Source organism: Cyprinodon variegatus, unplaced genomic scaffold (assembly GCF_000732505.1).
Source record: "Cyprinodon variegatus isolate N-32 unplaced genomic scaffold, C_variegatus-1.0 Scaffold83, whole genome shotgun sequence".
Classification (NCBI taxonomy): domain Eukaryota; kingdom Metazoa; phylum Chordata; class Actinopteri; order Cyprinodontiformes; family Cyprinodontidae; genus Cyprinodon; species Cyprinodon variegatus.
Window position 1 is genome coordinate 1,066,458 of NW_015150536.1, and position 17,746 is coordinate 1,084,203.

The following is a 17,746-nucleotide window of genomic DNA, read 5'->3' on the forward strand; positions in this document are numbered from 1 at the left end:
ACTCAGTGGTCTGTTCCTTTCCCATAACCCTGCACTGGGGCTTAGGACCTCAGTTTGACCCTGCAGATCGCTGTTGTTTGGAAAGAAATACAGAACACACGCAAACACATGCATACAAGTTTAGACTGGGAGTCTGGAATCTTGCATTTTTACATTAAATGTTAAAATAGTTAAAAGTAGTAACAAATGATTGAAGATTGCTTTGTGCAGGTAATTTTCAAGATGTCCCTTTAAAGAATCCTTTGCAAAAGTAGTACTTGTTACTTTCTCTCAGTAATGAGTGTTTTGTGTATTTCTGTCTCTATGTTTGTATGCTATCCTGCCCATTTTTATGAGGTTGCCTTCCAGCTCATTTTACTCTCATCATCACTTCTATGCAAGCAAAGATTTTCCAGCGTCTCCTCAAATGCCGTGTGCTTAGACGAGGGAGTGGGTTGAGCTCATATAATTAAAATGCCACAATAGACTGGCAAGGTTTATGAGAGCAGTTTATATTGGACAAGGTAGACTGGACTCCCCAGTCTCTGCCCACTGGAATGATATCAAACTCGCACTAGAGGAGGAGGATGGGAAGTGGAAGTATTGAGAACAGAAGAAAGAATAAAACTGTCAATCAAACAGGGAAATCAGATTTAAAGTCTGGAATACATGATAGATGATATAGTTGTGGCAGAAGGAAGTAGAGGTTTTAAGAGCGCTGTCTGTCTTTGTGGTTCTACTGCCTTGATCATCCCATTTGAAGTCCTTTAGCTTTTGGTGGCCAGCCAATTATGGTCAGTATATCATTGTTCTCTGTGTGTCTTTGAGACATGCATGTTGGCCTCTTAAATGTTTCTGTTCTCTGTGACATAAATGTTGATACATGTTGTCAATGAATAAAAAGAATAATGCATCCAAAGTATTTGTTGAAAGATACCACAGTTATATTGAACTGATTGTCTTTTGGCACACACTCTGATGTGCTTATCATAAATGAACTGTCTCTGCATGTCTGGCCTTTAAATCTAAATGATAAGTGATTCATTTTGTTTCACTAGGTCTATAGCAAATAAAACAATACTGTCAACCAGACAAGCTATTTGTGTCTGTATTGTATAGAAAGTACTCTATATTTAAAGAGAATAAGTTGTCTGCCTTGAGATCAACTTTCTTCTTCAACTCTTGTTGAATTGATTTTGTGTTCAATAAGCATTAATCGGATTTGGAGAATAAATAAATTCAGTGATATCTGGCGCAGAATCTCTGACCCACTTTTAAATAGCTATGATCCCATCTTGGCTCTCCTATTAATCCCTTTACAAATGATGACAGAATCATTAAACTCTTAAAAGGCCATTTGAGATTTTGTGTTGTTCCCCACGATTACCCTGTTTTAAAAACTTTCTGGAAGCACCTTTCATTAGATTCAAGGACCTTGAATCAGGAACATTTCCAAAATAGGCAGGACACCAAAACTAAGGACTTTCTTGGATACTGTGAAAACTTCTCAGTTACAAATCCCTCATTTGTGAGTATATTTTCCTAGTCCAGAGTTCTTGTTTTGATAGATACAGTAAATGAAAAAAGTCCAGTTTCAGGGTTAGTCGCTAGATATAGGGTTTTAGAGTAAATTTGTAAACAAGGTTAAGCTTTCAGTGTGTGGTATTCATCAATGCAATGAGAATTTTAACAGGGGGGTGATTTGGGTCAAGTTGAAGTTTTAGTCCAAGTTTTTTACACAACCCACAGGAAATAGAATGTATGTTTTAAAACAAAAATGAATGACAGGCATGAGAGGGGAGAACGAAAGCCAACAACCCAACTCTGTCTAAACAACAAAAGTACAGTACGCTACTGTCCAAGCAGCTGTGTGTATGCAAGCGTGTGTGTACGTATGATCTGAGTTTAACGGGTGGATTTGGTAACCTAAAACTATGGGGAAAACGTTCCTTGAATTCCGGGTGCGTTTTGGTATCATGCCTTGCTAAATGGAGCCCCCCTGTAGTGGTGCTGGGAATGTTGCCTCTGCACGGGAAGAGCTGCAAAATGAAGGGAAAGTTCTCCCTCATGTTCATTTATTCATGTATATTTAACCTAAAGCGCACTCATGCATAACTTAACAGTACATTTTGGCATTTATTTTTTTAACTGTACAGTTTTCTGTTCTTGTTTCTTGATAAAACAATGATAATCCTGTCAAGCTTCACCTTTTAAACTTTGCATCCTAGTATAGCCTTTATAGTCTTTACATTGTGATACATATATTTTCAGATTTTAAGTCAGGTTTGCATGACTGTGGGTGAGTTATTGCACCCACACCAAATTTGTGCTGGATTTGCTTCAAACATGGCTGCCAGATACCAAGTTCTGACTGTATGGATTTAGTTTATTACAAAATATTGGCACTGCCATTTATTTCTGATATGAACTTTTAGTCTATGCTTAAGACCTTGGTCCAAACACTTTTACCATGCGTTCATCATCACTTAGTAAGTGATTGATTTTTCAAGTAAAACCCAATCTGCAGTCTGCAGCATGACCAATGCTCCAGTCGAATGTTTTATTTATAAAGTGATTTCGCCATTTAATCTGCATTTATGTGGGGAAAAGTCCTTTTGAGATTCAAAAACCTCTTGTTCAAGTGATTCCCAATTCTACTGGTGAGTCCTGCCGTTCGGACAACATCACTGTCATCCCAGCAAACACCGGAAGTAGAAAAAATTCTCAAATTTAACCCCCAGAAAGCGAGACACCATATTACTCTTTAAGGTGATGTATTCAGAATAGCCCTTTACCTATAATACAAGTAGTTTATGTACAGTGTAGTTTACTTGTGTAGTTTACTGATGAAATTGAAAATGTCCAGCTGGAAAATTTGAAAACATCTAAGCTTTAACATGTTGGAGCGCCTAGCAGATTGTTAAATGCAGGTTATTTTACGAAATGCTGCAGAGGAAGTCCTACTTGACCATTTAGCATTTACAGAAAAGATTTTGATCTTAAAATTCTAAGAGTCTAGTTATTACATTATGAGAGTTCATAGTAAATTTTGAAAATCCAAGTTAAGGGGCAACACAAAACACTTTTACAAGATAACAAAAAAAAAAGAAAATATCTGCTTTCATTTTTTTCACTGGTGATTTGTCTTTTGAAGGTTATGCATGAAAATAAAAATCAAACTATGATAAATTTGTGAATTGCCACAAGAGCAATTGGCTAAACCTGAAGCCATCACCTCAAATTTTCTTTCCCTGCTTTATGATGATGTGTATGATTTTCAAACTTGATTGACAGATATGCCTGTTCATGGCAAACATGACTGGTATGGCTGGGATTTCTGCCAAGAAGGCCATTTTGCCTTCATGTTTGGCAATGCTACCATCTGCCTAACTTCTTTTGGATATCAGGTCCTTTATCTTTGTTCTTCATTTCTTTGCCTGCAAAACAGTGACTCTCGTCTTCATCAAAAAATATGAGCACATAATCCAATATATGTTTTTCTGGTTTTGGGTAGCTGCAGTTTAGGCTGATTTTTAATCCATCTGTCTACAATGTGCGCTCTCAAGTTTCCATCTTATTAAGTTTCAGGCGACCATATGTGGTTATGTGTCTGTAAACTAATTGCTCTTTGCCCTGACAAGTTAGGTTTTTGGGCTGTTGGTGTATCTTTTGAATTTGTGTGCGTAGGTTCATGGCTGAGGATGCTTATAAACTGTGGTTTCTCACTCAGGCTTACTCACTCAATACTTTCACAGATCTATTCTCTTGTGTTGAAGCATATAAACAAACGCACTTTCACAACAAAATATGCTGACCTTTTTTTACTTAGCTTTTCCTATTTTACTCTAAAAAGGTCAACCCTAAGCATTAACTCATTTTCTTTTGACCAGTTAAACATAGACAGACAGGCAAACAGGTGGTCACACCACACCAGAGGATCACAGTCCCCTCCAGCCGGCTGTGCTCTTGGGCATAGTTTACTCTTCTGGCTCTGCCCCTGCCTGCTCTTGTCTGCCTTCCAAACACCAACTGTCCCTCTGTCTCTCCCCAGACCTCTAACCTCAGTTATCCAGGCCCTTCTCGGCATGTAGACATGTGGCTTAAGATGAGATTCAGATTATATCTCTCCTTCCTTCCTTCCTTCCTTCCTTCCTTCCTTCCTTCCTTCCTTCCTTCCTTCCTTCCTTCCTTCCTTCCATTGAGCTGTATCCTTTGATTTTTATGTTGACCTACATTGCCACTTAGTGCAAGTCTTCTGTTACTGCAGCATCTATTAAGTCATATAACAGTCAAAAAGTCATCAACATCACATTTTTTAAAAGAAGTGAAAATGTTTAGTTTAGACATACAGCTATAGTGGGCAGTGATGTAGGTTTAGTATTTTAGTACTTTAGCAATAAACAATGAAGAAATTCATGCATCCATCCATTGGCAAGCTCAAAATCATATAATGTACTGTTGTATTCTTCTTTTTGTTGTTTCTTTTTTGGTGGTGTTGGTTGGGATGGGAGTGTGGTTATAAATGGATGTTGTGAGTCTGGCTCTGTTCAAATTCCAATTTTCTTTATGAACAAAATCTGTCTCTGTTTAGGCCGACTTTTTCAGACCTCACTATGGGATTTGCTCTCATGTTCAATGAGTTTAAAGGTTCTGCTCTTTTCTCAAGAGGTCGATGTGGTCTTCTGTCTCTGGATGCAGAGACACTGTTGGTGCATTTATTCAGGCGACACAGAGGTGGAGAGCAGTTACACCCACCCACATAAATAGTTAGGGAAGCCAGGCCTGGCAAAGTCCTCAAAGAAAACCACAGACGAATTATAGTTTTAATCGATCTAATTTCCATCACAGGCTATTAGAGCCATAAACACTCAAAGACCATTTCTATATTTCCAGCGGAAAGTGTTTATACATTTCTTTTTATAATTTGGTTAACTTTCATGACCCAAGTGAGTAATAAATTTGTTTTTGTGGGAAAAGTAATGGTTGGTCCCCTCACTTAGCTCCAAATAAAACTTAGTCAGTTAAGATTGATTTGTTTGTGATTCAATTTTCAATGTCCATAGAGGTCAAATTCACAAACAAAAATGAGAATATGTTAATGAGTTTTAATCAATTGCTTGTTAAACCTAGATATAAGAATTTTATCAAAAGAAAGTGTATTATTTCACTAGCATTTCGATGTTTGTATGGTGATTAAGTTTAGCCTTTGGGGATCAAACTGAGCAATCAGAAGTCCATTTTGATTATTATAAGGAATGAATGTTGTTAGAGTTGTGTAATCAAGCCATAAGTGACCTTATGTGGCTATTGCCATGAATCCATTATGCCTTTAATTCATAACATTCACCTCACGAGGGCAGTATAGCAGCACTTTTTCTCAGACTAGAACCCAGATGAGTGTCAGCAGCTTTAACATATGACTGACCCATTGACTAAAGTATTCATATGTTCAGTGTATATACTGCTAGGCAACAAAACCTTTTTTTTTTGGTAAAATTGATTTATAGGAACTTTTTATTTGCACAAAAGTATTAAAACCATTTAAAGTCAAATGCAAAATGCAAAATCTAAAATGATTTTGAACATATGAGTTTTCAGACACAATTAGAAACTGAACAAATAGTGTTACGAATGTCAAGTGTAAAGGAATTCCAGAGGTGGGGGGCTAATAGCTGGCCTCAGTGGAAATTGTGGATGAGAACCAAAGGCATCATAATAATAAAAATAATTCATAATAATTCTGAGCAACCCATTGATAAACATGGCTTTTAGCCTTCAAAGTAACTGAGAGAGACTGAATGTTTTTTTCAACTTAAAATATTATGGTTGCCAGTACAGCAATTGAAGTTTCGTTCATGATGTGATTTATAGGAAGATTAATAATCCCAGGTCACACCATCACAGTTCTTAAAGAGCTTTAGTTTGTTAATCATGCTGTGGACTACAGGAATGCAAAGTAGTTCAAATTAGTTCTGGTTCTTACATGAGTTGGACCATGGGTAGGGTACCTTTTTCTCCACCAGTAACATATTGATTTCTACTATATTAGGTCTTGTTCTTTAGAACTATAGGTAATATAGGAAATGGGATATTAAAGCAATTATGCCAACCTTCCTATTTTATCATTTTGAAATAACGTTGATTGAATGTACACCAGAAACCTTTAAAAAGAAAAAAAATTATTTGGTCTTCGAACTTTGGATGGATACTCTGTCATTAACCAGTAATGGTATACCACTGTATTTACCTATTGCTCTATGCTATTGACAGTATTTGTGCTGCAGAGGGGGGCCCCCAATTAAAATCCTGCAAAAGCAAAAACACAGTAAAATTCACTTTGGGAGAAACTGACAAGGTGTTCTTCCATCCCTTGCAGTTCCCCCAAGCAGACTATGATAATAATGAACTGATTATTGACAGAGAAATGATTTGAACTACAGTTAGTTTTCAGTCACAGATGTTGCTAGGATGTCAATGAGGAGTTATAACTATTGTCAAAATGTTGATACTGCTGAGGAACCTTTGAATCTGATTAATTAAAATAGTGCAGTTATGTTTTACTAAGTGCCAGGTGTTATCAACAAATTGCTTCTTTGCCATTGCAGACACTGTTAGATAAATCAATACATGCTCATTAGCCTGGAGTACTAAAGAAATGAGACATGCTCTGCTCAATCCAGTCTTGCAATTGGCTAATGATGAGTTGGGGTAGATTTTGTTTCTAATTCCCGGAGGATACAGTAGACAGAGGACAATGGTATCAAACAGCTCTCAGGTAAAAGGTAAACATGTTGATAACAACAGGGACTGGATATCTGTAAATATATGGGAATAGTTTGGAGTTTTTGGCTTTGCACTGGTTTTTATCCCTCATTCTTTTAAAACTCAATGCACTCTCCATGGTTCAGTTATTGTTCCAGCTTCCCGTATAAATGAGTTTGGCCCAGGTCACTGTGTTCTTCAGCACATTGCAAGAGAGGACAAGACATAGGCTAAATTAAAAACAAAAACATTTTTCTTTTTAATATCATAAATCAGAGCTTGTGTGTTTCCACAAGCAATGTTAGGAAATAAAATATTAAAGATCTGTGAGGTTTCTAATGACCTTGGTAGTGTGACTTTGGTCACAAATGGCTCCTCCAGACTTCCCCCTGGAACTCTGGCTGCAATCTGGTTTGTTTTTGTTTTTTTCTTAACCAGTTTGACTATAAGAAGAATGGATAACTCTTTGAAGAGCATTTAATTCTGTTATTAACAGTGGGCTGCATCATCACCAGACCATGTTATGCTGGAGTGGAGGGAACTGAGGTCAGCTTTCATCTTGATCTACTCAACAAACTTATAGAACACATGCCTTCAACAACTACCCAAGCATATGGCTGATTGTATAAGCAAATAAAGAGGAAGGCAACCATCCATGACACCTTCTATGAACACATGCAACTTTGCTCAATGTAAGAATCAAGTGTTTTAGTTATTTTCCTTAAACCTTGTGACATTTTATCATTTTACAAATACAACCTTTAACTGTGAAGTAGAAGTGAAAATTATAGTTTTTAGTTCATTTTAATATTGAAAATCAGTAAAAAAAAAAAAAAAGTGTTGAATGTTTGTATTCAGACACCCATAGTCTCACGCCACAAAATAAAATAATTGAGACCAATTATCATAAGAATTCCCCTACATATTATGAAAAACAACAAAAGATTTCTGCCAATATATAATTCAACTCTGCAGCCAATTAATTTCTGCAATTTGGTTTCTGAATGGTTATTTTTTTAATTAAGATAATTGTTTTAGCTATTTTGTGTAGGATAAATGAACCAAAACATTTTTACAGAAAATTATTAATTTCAAAAGTACTCTCGAATTGTTCTCCTAAAGGTAAGATGTACAAATGTTGCAATAACACTATTAATTAAAAAAGTGGCGTAGAATAAAGGTATTAATTATATATACAATAGTATAGTATAATTATTTTATATGTTTTAATGAGTCTAAAGTATACTTTTGCACCAATAGAAATAGAAGGTTTAAGTCTTGTAAGACAAAGCTGAGACTTTGCCAGATCGTAGTAGCTCTGTGATAGAGATGAAATAAAGTGTTTTTTCTTAGTGTCACATTTCTCAGATTCTAGCCCAAAAACGCAGTGAAGCAAAATGAGGGTGAACCTCAAAGAGGCTCAGAAGGGATGCAAAGGTTGCTACTTTGCTTCTAAAGTAAGTTAAACATTTGCTTTGTAGCCTTAGTAAGCATGAGCAGACCTGTCAAGCAGGCAGCAAAAAGTACAGGATGAAGGTGGGCCTTAAGGTTAAGATTTCGTTATGGAGTATTATCTATATATTTTTTAATTTTTATGTATGTTCATCAGATGGCATTTCTTTGGTGCTTATGAAAGCATAAAGTTCATTTTCACACTTTATAGTATTTTTTTATTACAAGGATGTTTTGTTTTTTTGTTGAATTTCAGTTATGCTATTTTTATACAAGGTATCATATTTACTATATGGTATAATGGGATATATGATTATTTTATTTTTTTGTCTGTTTTCTGAAGTTCTAGTTAACATAGTTAACAGTGGAGTTTTGTTAGAGATGAAGTTTTAAACAAATTTAAATTACAGTCATGTTAAAGCAGCATCTTTAGTTTTGGTCATATAACTAGTACTGTTTTGTTTATATTCTGAAAACAGACTGCACACCTGCATATAAAAGTACCAGGACTTGGCTTTTCCCCGAAACGAGGGGAATACACTCCACAAATTAGAACTTCTTTAACGAGTCTCAAGAAGAGGTCCGTTATTGGAAGAAAAACAATGAGAAGTTAAAACTACAGTTTACTACATGCTACTGTATATTAAAGACTCAGGGAAACGTGAAAGAGGGTGTTATGGTCTCGGAAATCAAAGGTTAACTTTTTACCTGCTTGTAAAGTGCAAGACTGTTTACGTAAGAGAGCTAAATACTGGGCATTCTTGAAGTTCAATCTGCATGAACAGGAGTAAAGAATAGGGCTGTTTCCCCCCAGGCCTGCAACTGGTGGTGGAGTGGAGATAGATAAAGTTGGTCATTCTGTAGACTGCTGGTTAGTGAGACGGTATGCTGAGCTTTATGGAGAGATCCAGTGGACTTTATGAGCTGACACTAGAACTTCACTAAGGGACCTGGAAGATGGAAGTTATTCCATTTTGGATAACACAGGATGAGAGAACCTGTCCATGATGAGCAAGCATGAGCGATAGTGGAGAGGAAAAACTCCCCGTTGGGAAGAAAGCTCTGGCAGAACCATGTTTAAGATGGCGGTCTTCTGCCGGAGCGGTTGAAATGAGGCACGGTTTGGCTTTCGTGGAGGTGTGGCTCAAAGCTGATTGGCTGTGTCATAGGTGGATGTAGGAGACCAATCAGTTCCTTCAGTTGAACTTCCGCCTAGGCTCCATGTACACTTGTTATAGAGTGCAAAATATTCAAAACTTAAGCAGAAGTTGATCTACCAGGATAATGGCCTTAAAAACATCCAGGCAGTGTTACAAAGCAGGGGTTTAAATCGAATAAAATATTTCTAGGTGTTATAATAGACTAGCGAGAGGCTATACATAAAACAAACTGTGAATCAGTCGCAAAACAAATGTTTTGTGTAAAGATTATTCCATGCATATCAGACATATCCCATGTCTGATATTCAACACCTGTTGAAAGGGAGCATATTAAAATATAATTTTCTTGATTGTAGGGCAATTTGAGAGAATATTAGCTCACCAAGGCCAACAATTAATAGATACATTTTCATTTGTGATAAAAAAAAAAAAAGATTTTAACTTCACAATTTATGTTCCATTTATGCTGTTCTTCTATATATATTAGGAAATATATTCTTTTTTTCAGTCTGTAGCTTTATTCTAGCAAAATGTTTACGTTAATTAGGTATATATTGTTTTACAAGGCACTGTTTATGATGCTAATTAAATAAAATCAGACATAACTGATTGGATATGTAATTTACTCTGTTATATACAAGGATTGATAAATCCCCCCTGAGCAAACCGATGTTTAGGAAATTATGAGGTACCTGACTTGGCCTAATAAAAGGCCAGACACATGTAATTGATGGCAATGATAGAAAGCAGACTATGAAAGGGAGTATTTTGTAAGCATAGTTACAGCTTTTATTGCACTGGAGAGACCCGGCTTTTATTGTGCGTGAGCCATTAGTAATTTGAGCTGTCAGACTTTAAGCCGTAAAGCTGTTGCAGTGCAACCGTTCAATAAACTAGCCATCTTGGTAAAATCAACCTGGGACCCCTTCAGAACGGCTAATTCTAACCTTACCACAACGCAATAAACACCCTTTTTTCAATGAGAAATACTTCAGATATACACATCATCAGCTACACATGTGTTATGTGCATCAGATTTAGTCCAAGAGATTAACTGTAAATGTCTGCTAATGTAAACGAAAATGTATAATACTGAGTAGAATGATGCAACCTAACATTAAGAGTTCATTTACACTGCTCAACAGCTAACCTTGAAAGATTGATAAGCATTGTGTTTGGTTAACCATAACTATATTTTTTCTATAAGAATGTGTTGTGGCTTGATTTTAAAATAGTAAACACTTAATTGTTTATTAAACAACTATTCCTAAAGGTTAAAAAATCACAGCCTTTCAGTCAGTAATGAATACCTAAGGAGTCAAACATAGACGTTTTTAAACAACTTGCTTTGGCTTTATATTTTAGGTTTCCTTATAAGAATCAATGTTGACTGAGCCTTAGATGAATTATTACAACAATAAGTTCTGAGTTACTCAACATTTCTTGATTAGTCATGCAGACACTCCCCATCAATGTTAGTCAGAATGAAATCATCAAAACAAATTCCATGCAACCTCAAAACAAGAAAGAGCACATCACTAAGTTCTGGATGTTTGTTGTTGCCAAGATGTCTTCTATTCCTGTACTGATCTTTATATTTCTGATTCTGCTCAACTATCACCTCAAATTTGAGCATCATGGAAAGCATGACGGGAGGCTCTCTGGGCTTCCAGCCAGGACCACATAATCACACAGCGCCCTTAACTCAATTCTTAAACAGATTACCTTGAGGCTTTACAAAATTGAGAAAGGCAAAAGTTTTGTTGATAACCAGCACTAGAAAGAGAACAAAACGTTAATCAAAACAATTTTCCTTTTGACAAGATGGGACGACTTGGCAGAATACACTTCAAGACCTAATAAAATGTGAAGTCGACGTGAATAAGGTTATAGAATAAAAAAGCTTCAGTCTTGTCTATAGCATACAAGGCTGTTCAAGATTCTATGCAATTCCAGATGGGTTACCAAGGACAATGGCAGAAACATAAATGGATGATAAAGCCAGAAAAGTACAAAATAAAGAGACTTCAAAAAGATATGTAAAGGGTTGCCTTTGGGAGATCATCAGGAGCACAACATAATAAGTAGAACTGCAGGAGGGTTGGGAGAAAAAGAGCAATGGAAAAACAGCATGCAGTTTAACTTTGCCTGCCCTATAGAGGACCTTCTTATTTACTTGTAGTTTATTCTTGTACGTTTTGTTATACAAGTATTTTTTCTTTGATAATGGTGCTTTTGAAATGCAGCATGCACCATTACTTACTGCCAGGGGATAAGAAATCTTCATCATGATCAATCCAAAATAAAAAGAAAATCTGTCAGTGCCATATCTTGTTGTTTATGAGGCATGACACTCCTGCAGAGTGTTTCTAATTGTTCAGACATATTATTTTCACTTTAAGTGTCAGCTAGTTGTCATCACTTAAATGTTTGTAAGACTTTTCACCAGTTCCTTTGGTGTTTGTAGAACAGCAAAATACTCCTAGGCTCACTGTGAGAAAAGTTTGGCCTTTCAGAACAAAACCTCTCATTTAGACTATTTCAACATGTCCAAGCACTGCTCGTAAAGTAAGTTGGCTTTAGACATCCACTAGACCCCTCCCTTGCTTTTACTGTTGGACCCACTTGTGACTTCAGGCTTGCCTCTTAAAAGAGCAGGAGCTTTTTTGCCGTGTTCAAAGTTTTTGATATACATAATAAGCACTACATAGTCAAAATATGTTCCTTTTTATCTGCATTATAACCACATTTTGTATTAATGTAAATAATAACAATTACAAATGTTGACCATGTTCCAACTCATTTGTTGAGTTATTTTGGGTTAACAAAATATAATTATTATTTTCTTTGGTTTATCCTTGTGCTCATCATCTTTTCGTCAGCTTTATCTGAGACCAATAGGGTGAGCAAATTCTGCAGACACCCAGACTTCCCTCTCCTCAGACACGTCTTTCAGCTCTTCTGAGCAAAGCCCAAGGCATTACAGGGCTAGTCAATAATCATAGGCTCAATCCAAATACAGCAAACTGGTCACCGTAGTTTCTACCCCTGGCTTCTTTTTCTTCACCCTTCGTAGGGTCAACAGTAAGAACAGTTAGGATGATACCAGTCAAATTGGGACTACAGTCTTCTAAAAAAGAAACTACGAAAAAAACGAAGTTACACAAATCTAGCCATGGGATGAATCTTTTTATTATACAAACCAAGACATATAAACATTTTACTTTTGCCCATGTCACACACTGCACATATGAAGCAATTGTATGTTACTGTTCATTTCTATGAGGTAATCTGTGCCTTTATGTCATGTCATGCATAGGATTATTGGACTTCTTTTAGCTCCTTAGTTGCAGACATGAAATTCATATGGTTACTGTTAAACTAACTATGATATGAAATGTAGAGGGTCATTTTCCTACCTCCTTCCCTACTTAAAGCACTTTTCGGACTGAAACACTTTAGTTTTGGCCAAAGAGTCCTTACTGGTTTGCTGTTTTAGTATCCAGCCGTATCTCCAGCATCCCATGGAAGACATCCAGAGGGCATACAAACCAGTCTGAACTACTTTAGCCGTCTGTATTGGTGTGGAGGAGAAGAGGCTCTATTTTGAGCCTCTCGTGGATGGACAAGCTCCTTTAAGGAAGTTCCTAAAGAAGCCCATTTAAACCATTTGTATCTGCAATCTCATGGTTTCGGTCATGACCATAGGGTTAGAGCAGTAAGTAGGGCTTTAACGATTACTCGCAGTCACCTACGGTGTTGATTATGAAATATTGCACCAAAAGTTGTTACAAAATGTATTGTGTCAAAGCATTTATTCAGAATACATACAAATTGCACTATTTCCAGTAGTGCCATTTAACTGACATGCTGGTCAATACAGATGGAAGTATAGGAACAGTTACCCCTAAACAGCAACATATTACAGCTTCTCAGCTTAATATAGAAATGCTCTGGCATTACATTCCGCCATCTTGAATCTATCGATTCCTCTAGTTGCCTTTTAAGTTACCTTTAGGGGAGAGGTGGCCTAGTAGTTAGAGAAGTTTGCTTTTGCTCTCAGAAGGTTACAAAGAAAAACGGTTCGATCCCTAAGCCTGCACTGTGTTGCTCCTTAGCAGAGTGGCAGCCCACTACTCCCATTGTGAGATGCAAGTATTGGTTTTAAAGGATATTCCTGTCACACCTAGTTGTCTTCAGGTTTAACAGTTTTGGTTTTGATTAAGGTATTTAGATGGACTCATCTTTACAGATTATTACATCGCCTTTGTATGTCATTTAAGGCATTGTTATTTTAATTCCTCTTGACAGTTTTGTTATTACTATGGCCAACAAGCTTAATGTTGGTCTTACTACAAAATCTTTTTCTGGAATTTGTGATTCTCTCATTTTCTTTCATTCACACACAAAGTCCCTGCATTTCTTTTTTCAAAGCTACACTTCTAATGAAATTGTTCTTAAAAATATCTAGAATTAGAATGAAAAGAAGATGTAAGTTCACTTTTCTATTTTACACCTGTACTTTAAACACAAAAGCATTTCTGCGCGTATTTAGAAGTGAGAGGTCAATGCTGCTGTGTACTCCGGAGAGAAATGCAATCTAGACAAAGCTACCTTAAAGAGAGGGTGTAAATGGTGTATTTATTGAGAAACATTACATTTTCATGAAAAGGAGCCAGAGAGCCATGAGTAATACATGTATGTTACTGTTTGAAATGTTCGCTGATACACAGCGTCTGAGTTGAGTAGAGAAAAAAAGTGTTGTTGTTAAAGTTGTGTTGTTAAAGTTGTGTTGTTAAAGTTGTGTTGTTAAAGTAAAGCACAGTGGATAACGATGTGAGCCTTAGATTACTGGTGCTGCAGTAGTTTTCAGTACAGTCTGATCTGTCATTATCCTCTGGATTATACTGTGGCTTTAAATTAGCTATTAAGTAATTATTGCTGGATATTCTGCTGCGTCATCTGTCCCTTAGGTACTGTACTATCAAATGGTACTTCAATAGACCTAACAGTGTGCCAGCTTTACTATGACCTTTCACTATCCATCCAGCCTGATGGGATAAACTCCACACCAGTACCGTCAGCTCCAGCTAAGTCTGGAGGCAAATATGCATGCTCTCAAACTCACAGGTGCTTGTTTTTAATTTTTTATTATTTTAATGAATGCTAAACGACTGTGAGTTCTGCTTACCACAGATCACAAAATTGTTTATTCCGGTTTATTTTTAGGGTTGTAAAAAAAATTTTTATAGTTTAATAGCCAATTATTGTTGAGGACCCTCAAAATTATTGTTATATTAACTCCTTTTGACAAAAAGAGTATTTCATTTTATTCTAAAGACAATGTTGCATAAATAGAGAGATAATTTATTCCTCATGGAATAATAATAGACAGGCAGAGCAGAGATTAAAGTGTCTTGTCTACCATTTGATTTAATTACATTTTTTACAATGTTGTGCCCAGACCTATTTTCAAAGCATTTTTCTCAGTCAGAGGATAGCTCCAAAGCAGAATTATATAATTAGGACCACAATTGATTTAGAGTTGATGTAAACTGTATTGCATCATGGAGCATAAAGGCTAATGTTTTTGTTTTTTGGAATTTGCTCTGATTTGCATATTAGAGAAATAAAGGACTAATGATTTTTCGTTTCTAATGACTGCTGTACTTGATTTAAGTCTTTGTTTCCTCTTTGTGGATTGGGGTGGGAAAAGGACAAGTCTTAACTGGTTTTGATAGAGTTAGTGCTAGATTAAAATTAAATGCTGCAATATACAGCTACAGTTCTTTAGAAAGGCAATTATTCCTTTAAAAATATTCCATAATTATATTCTGTTTTTTGTCAAACTTTGAAACTCTTTATCTAAAAGTAAACATATTAAACAAAATATACCTGTGTGGGAGAAAATTACAGCTTTCTATTATCTCTTTTGATTATGGATAAATAATTTCCAAATCATGTGTTAATGTGTTTTTTTTAAAATCATTGTCCAGCTACATAACATAATTGCATTTGAGCTTAAGGCCACAAATCGATGGCTGTTTAATCTTCTTTAAGACAATCTTTAGACAGGCATAAGGCTGTGCTATAACCTGAGAATGTAAGCAACTGACATAAGGCCAGGTTTTATTAATAACAACAACAACCTGCTATATATTATTGGAAAATAGGGTTATTGTTTTGTCAGCAAACTCATAAATATTTTGTTAATTTATTATTTTTTCTCTCAGTTATACCAGCAAAGTTGTCGGACATGGTCTGGATGCCCAGAGGCAAAACCCAGAGGTCAAAGTTCATGGCATGGATCATACATTGGCTGAGATCAAGAAAAGCCTGGAGCACTTCAACCAGGTAATAACATTTCATTTAGGCACTTGAAAATCTGCTGTTTTTTTTCTACACAAATATAACCTTGTATGTCTCATTAAGTAATTGAGGAATGATTAAATGCCTGTTCTGAGAAAAACTTCCTGAAGAAAAAAGAATACATAAATATATACCTGCAAAAGGCTGGTGAATTTCAATTGTAGTAGGTAGCACAGCCAATCCTACAAGCCATTTTGGCGGGTTGGATTTTATTTACTTATAGTTGTAGTTTTCTTAAATGACATCCAAAATAATAAGCAAATAAATGTGAATCTGCAGCCTTCATCAATTAGAACCACCTGCTCACAGTGTTTGCTTATTGGTCCGTTCGTGATAAGTGTCAGTTCAGAAAGACGATTCCTCTAAAGAACAATGCCCAATTTATGCTTCTGATGCATAGCCTCTGCAACCGTCAAATCTGTCTCTGTGCATGACCACACCCCCCGCGCAGAGGTTCTGCAACCGTCGTCGCTCACCTCAAAAAAATCCTGGCTATGTGTCGGACGGTAGCAAACCCTTGCAGACCTCGAGCAGAAGTGCGCAGACAAACAGCAGCTGTGATTGGTCCTTTGTATGGCTTTCCAGCTGTCTGTGTGGTCGTCCTTCTCGATTCGGTGCCGGGGCGCGCTCATTTTTAAAAACCGAGGAACAACTACAATGGACAACTGCGTCAAAAGGTTAATCTGTCTTTTTGTCAACTCCATTAACAGAACCTGTTCCTCTTCGATGTCTAGCAACTCTAGATCCATCTTGTGACTGTGATAACCTGCAGACGCGCCATTGTTGTTTTGGAAGATAAACACTCCCCAAGTTCTCACGAGTTCCCCCTTGGTTCCCCCTTGCGCTTTGGCGGGAAACTGCTGTGTGTCCCTAGAAATTCCAGACCAATGGTGCAGAAGCATACCAGCAAAACTGGTTCGCGACCAGACCCAAGAGACATTTGATGTGTGCGGCTCCAGAAGTATAATGATGGTAAAGCTATTACTGCATATTCAAAACTGCATTTTTGTTTATTAAATTAAAAAAACAATTACTAGTGAAAAATCTGGTGTCTTTTTCTGTCTTGTTGAAGACTTTGGTGAGGACACATGAAGCACAGATTGCTCAGATTTTAAGTCTTCTTCAGCAAAGAGTGAGGGAGCGAGCCCCTCCCTTCCTCAAAACACTGACAGGAAGCCAAACGCAGCTCTGCAGCCAATGCCTTTAGGCAGAGAAAGATGGAGTTCTCCTCTGTATTTCTTATTAAAAATTTGTTACACATGCATAAAGCTTCCTTAACCCCACTGAAATAATAAAAGTAAAATGTAAAAATAATATTTAGCTACTGCATTAATAGGTCCCCCTTCATTTAATCCATGCACATCTTCATCCTCTGTTTGCATCTCCTGTTTTTAAGCCAAATTTTATATCATGAGATGGATAGGTAGTTTTATACAGTTTTTTATTCAGGTTAAATATATTGAACGTTTAAAATTACTTTACAGAGTTAATCTTTAGTTTTAACCATATTGAAAGTGTGTTGAATCATTTTCTGTCTTTTCTCTCTCCCTCTGCTGTATCAAAGTATACCTGAACATGCACTTTACCAGTTAAGTTTCTACTTGTAAATTAATCCTCTACTTCCCTCAACACTTTTAAAATGCAATAAGAAAAAAACATATTTTATTAGTTTGTACAATGCATGTCTTTATAAAAATGACACAAAATCTTATCGGAGCTGAATACTGATAATGATTGTGCACACACACACTCACAAATAAGGACAATTTAGAGATGATTATTAACCCAACAGTGATGTTTTTGGAGAAAGCCGGAGTACCCAGAGGGAACCCATGCATGCAGATGGAGAACTTACCAACTCCATTCTTGGAACAGAAAAAAAAACAGATTTTCAGTCTTAAATATTTTCTGTTCTTCCTCAAACATTAAGGACAGGGAAAAGAAAGAAAGAAAGAAAGAAAGAAAGAAAGAAAGAAAGAAAGAAAGAAAGAAAGAAAGAAAGAAAGAAAGAAAGAAAGAAAGAA

General features: G+C 36.4%; 1 protein-coding gene across 2 annotated transcripts in view; it reads left to right on the forward strand.

Annotated features, from left to right (window-relative positions):
* The window catches only part of LOC107083785 (glypican-5-like), a 113,342-nt gene that overhangs the window by 61,830 nt on the left and 33,766 nt on the right, over positions 1–17,746 (forward strand). For both annotated transcript variants that reach the window (XM_015373255.1, XM_015373253.1), the window contains one exon: positions 15,587–15,707. In XM_015373255.1, the coding sequence (XP_015228741.1) occupies positions 15,587–15,707 (121 nt within the window). The remainder of the gene's footprint in view (positions 1–15,586; positions 15,708–17,746) is intronic.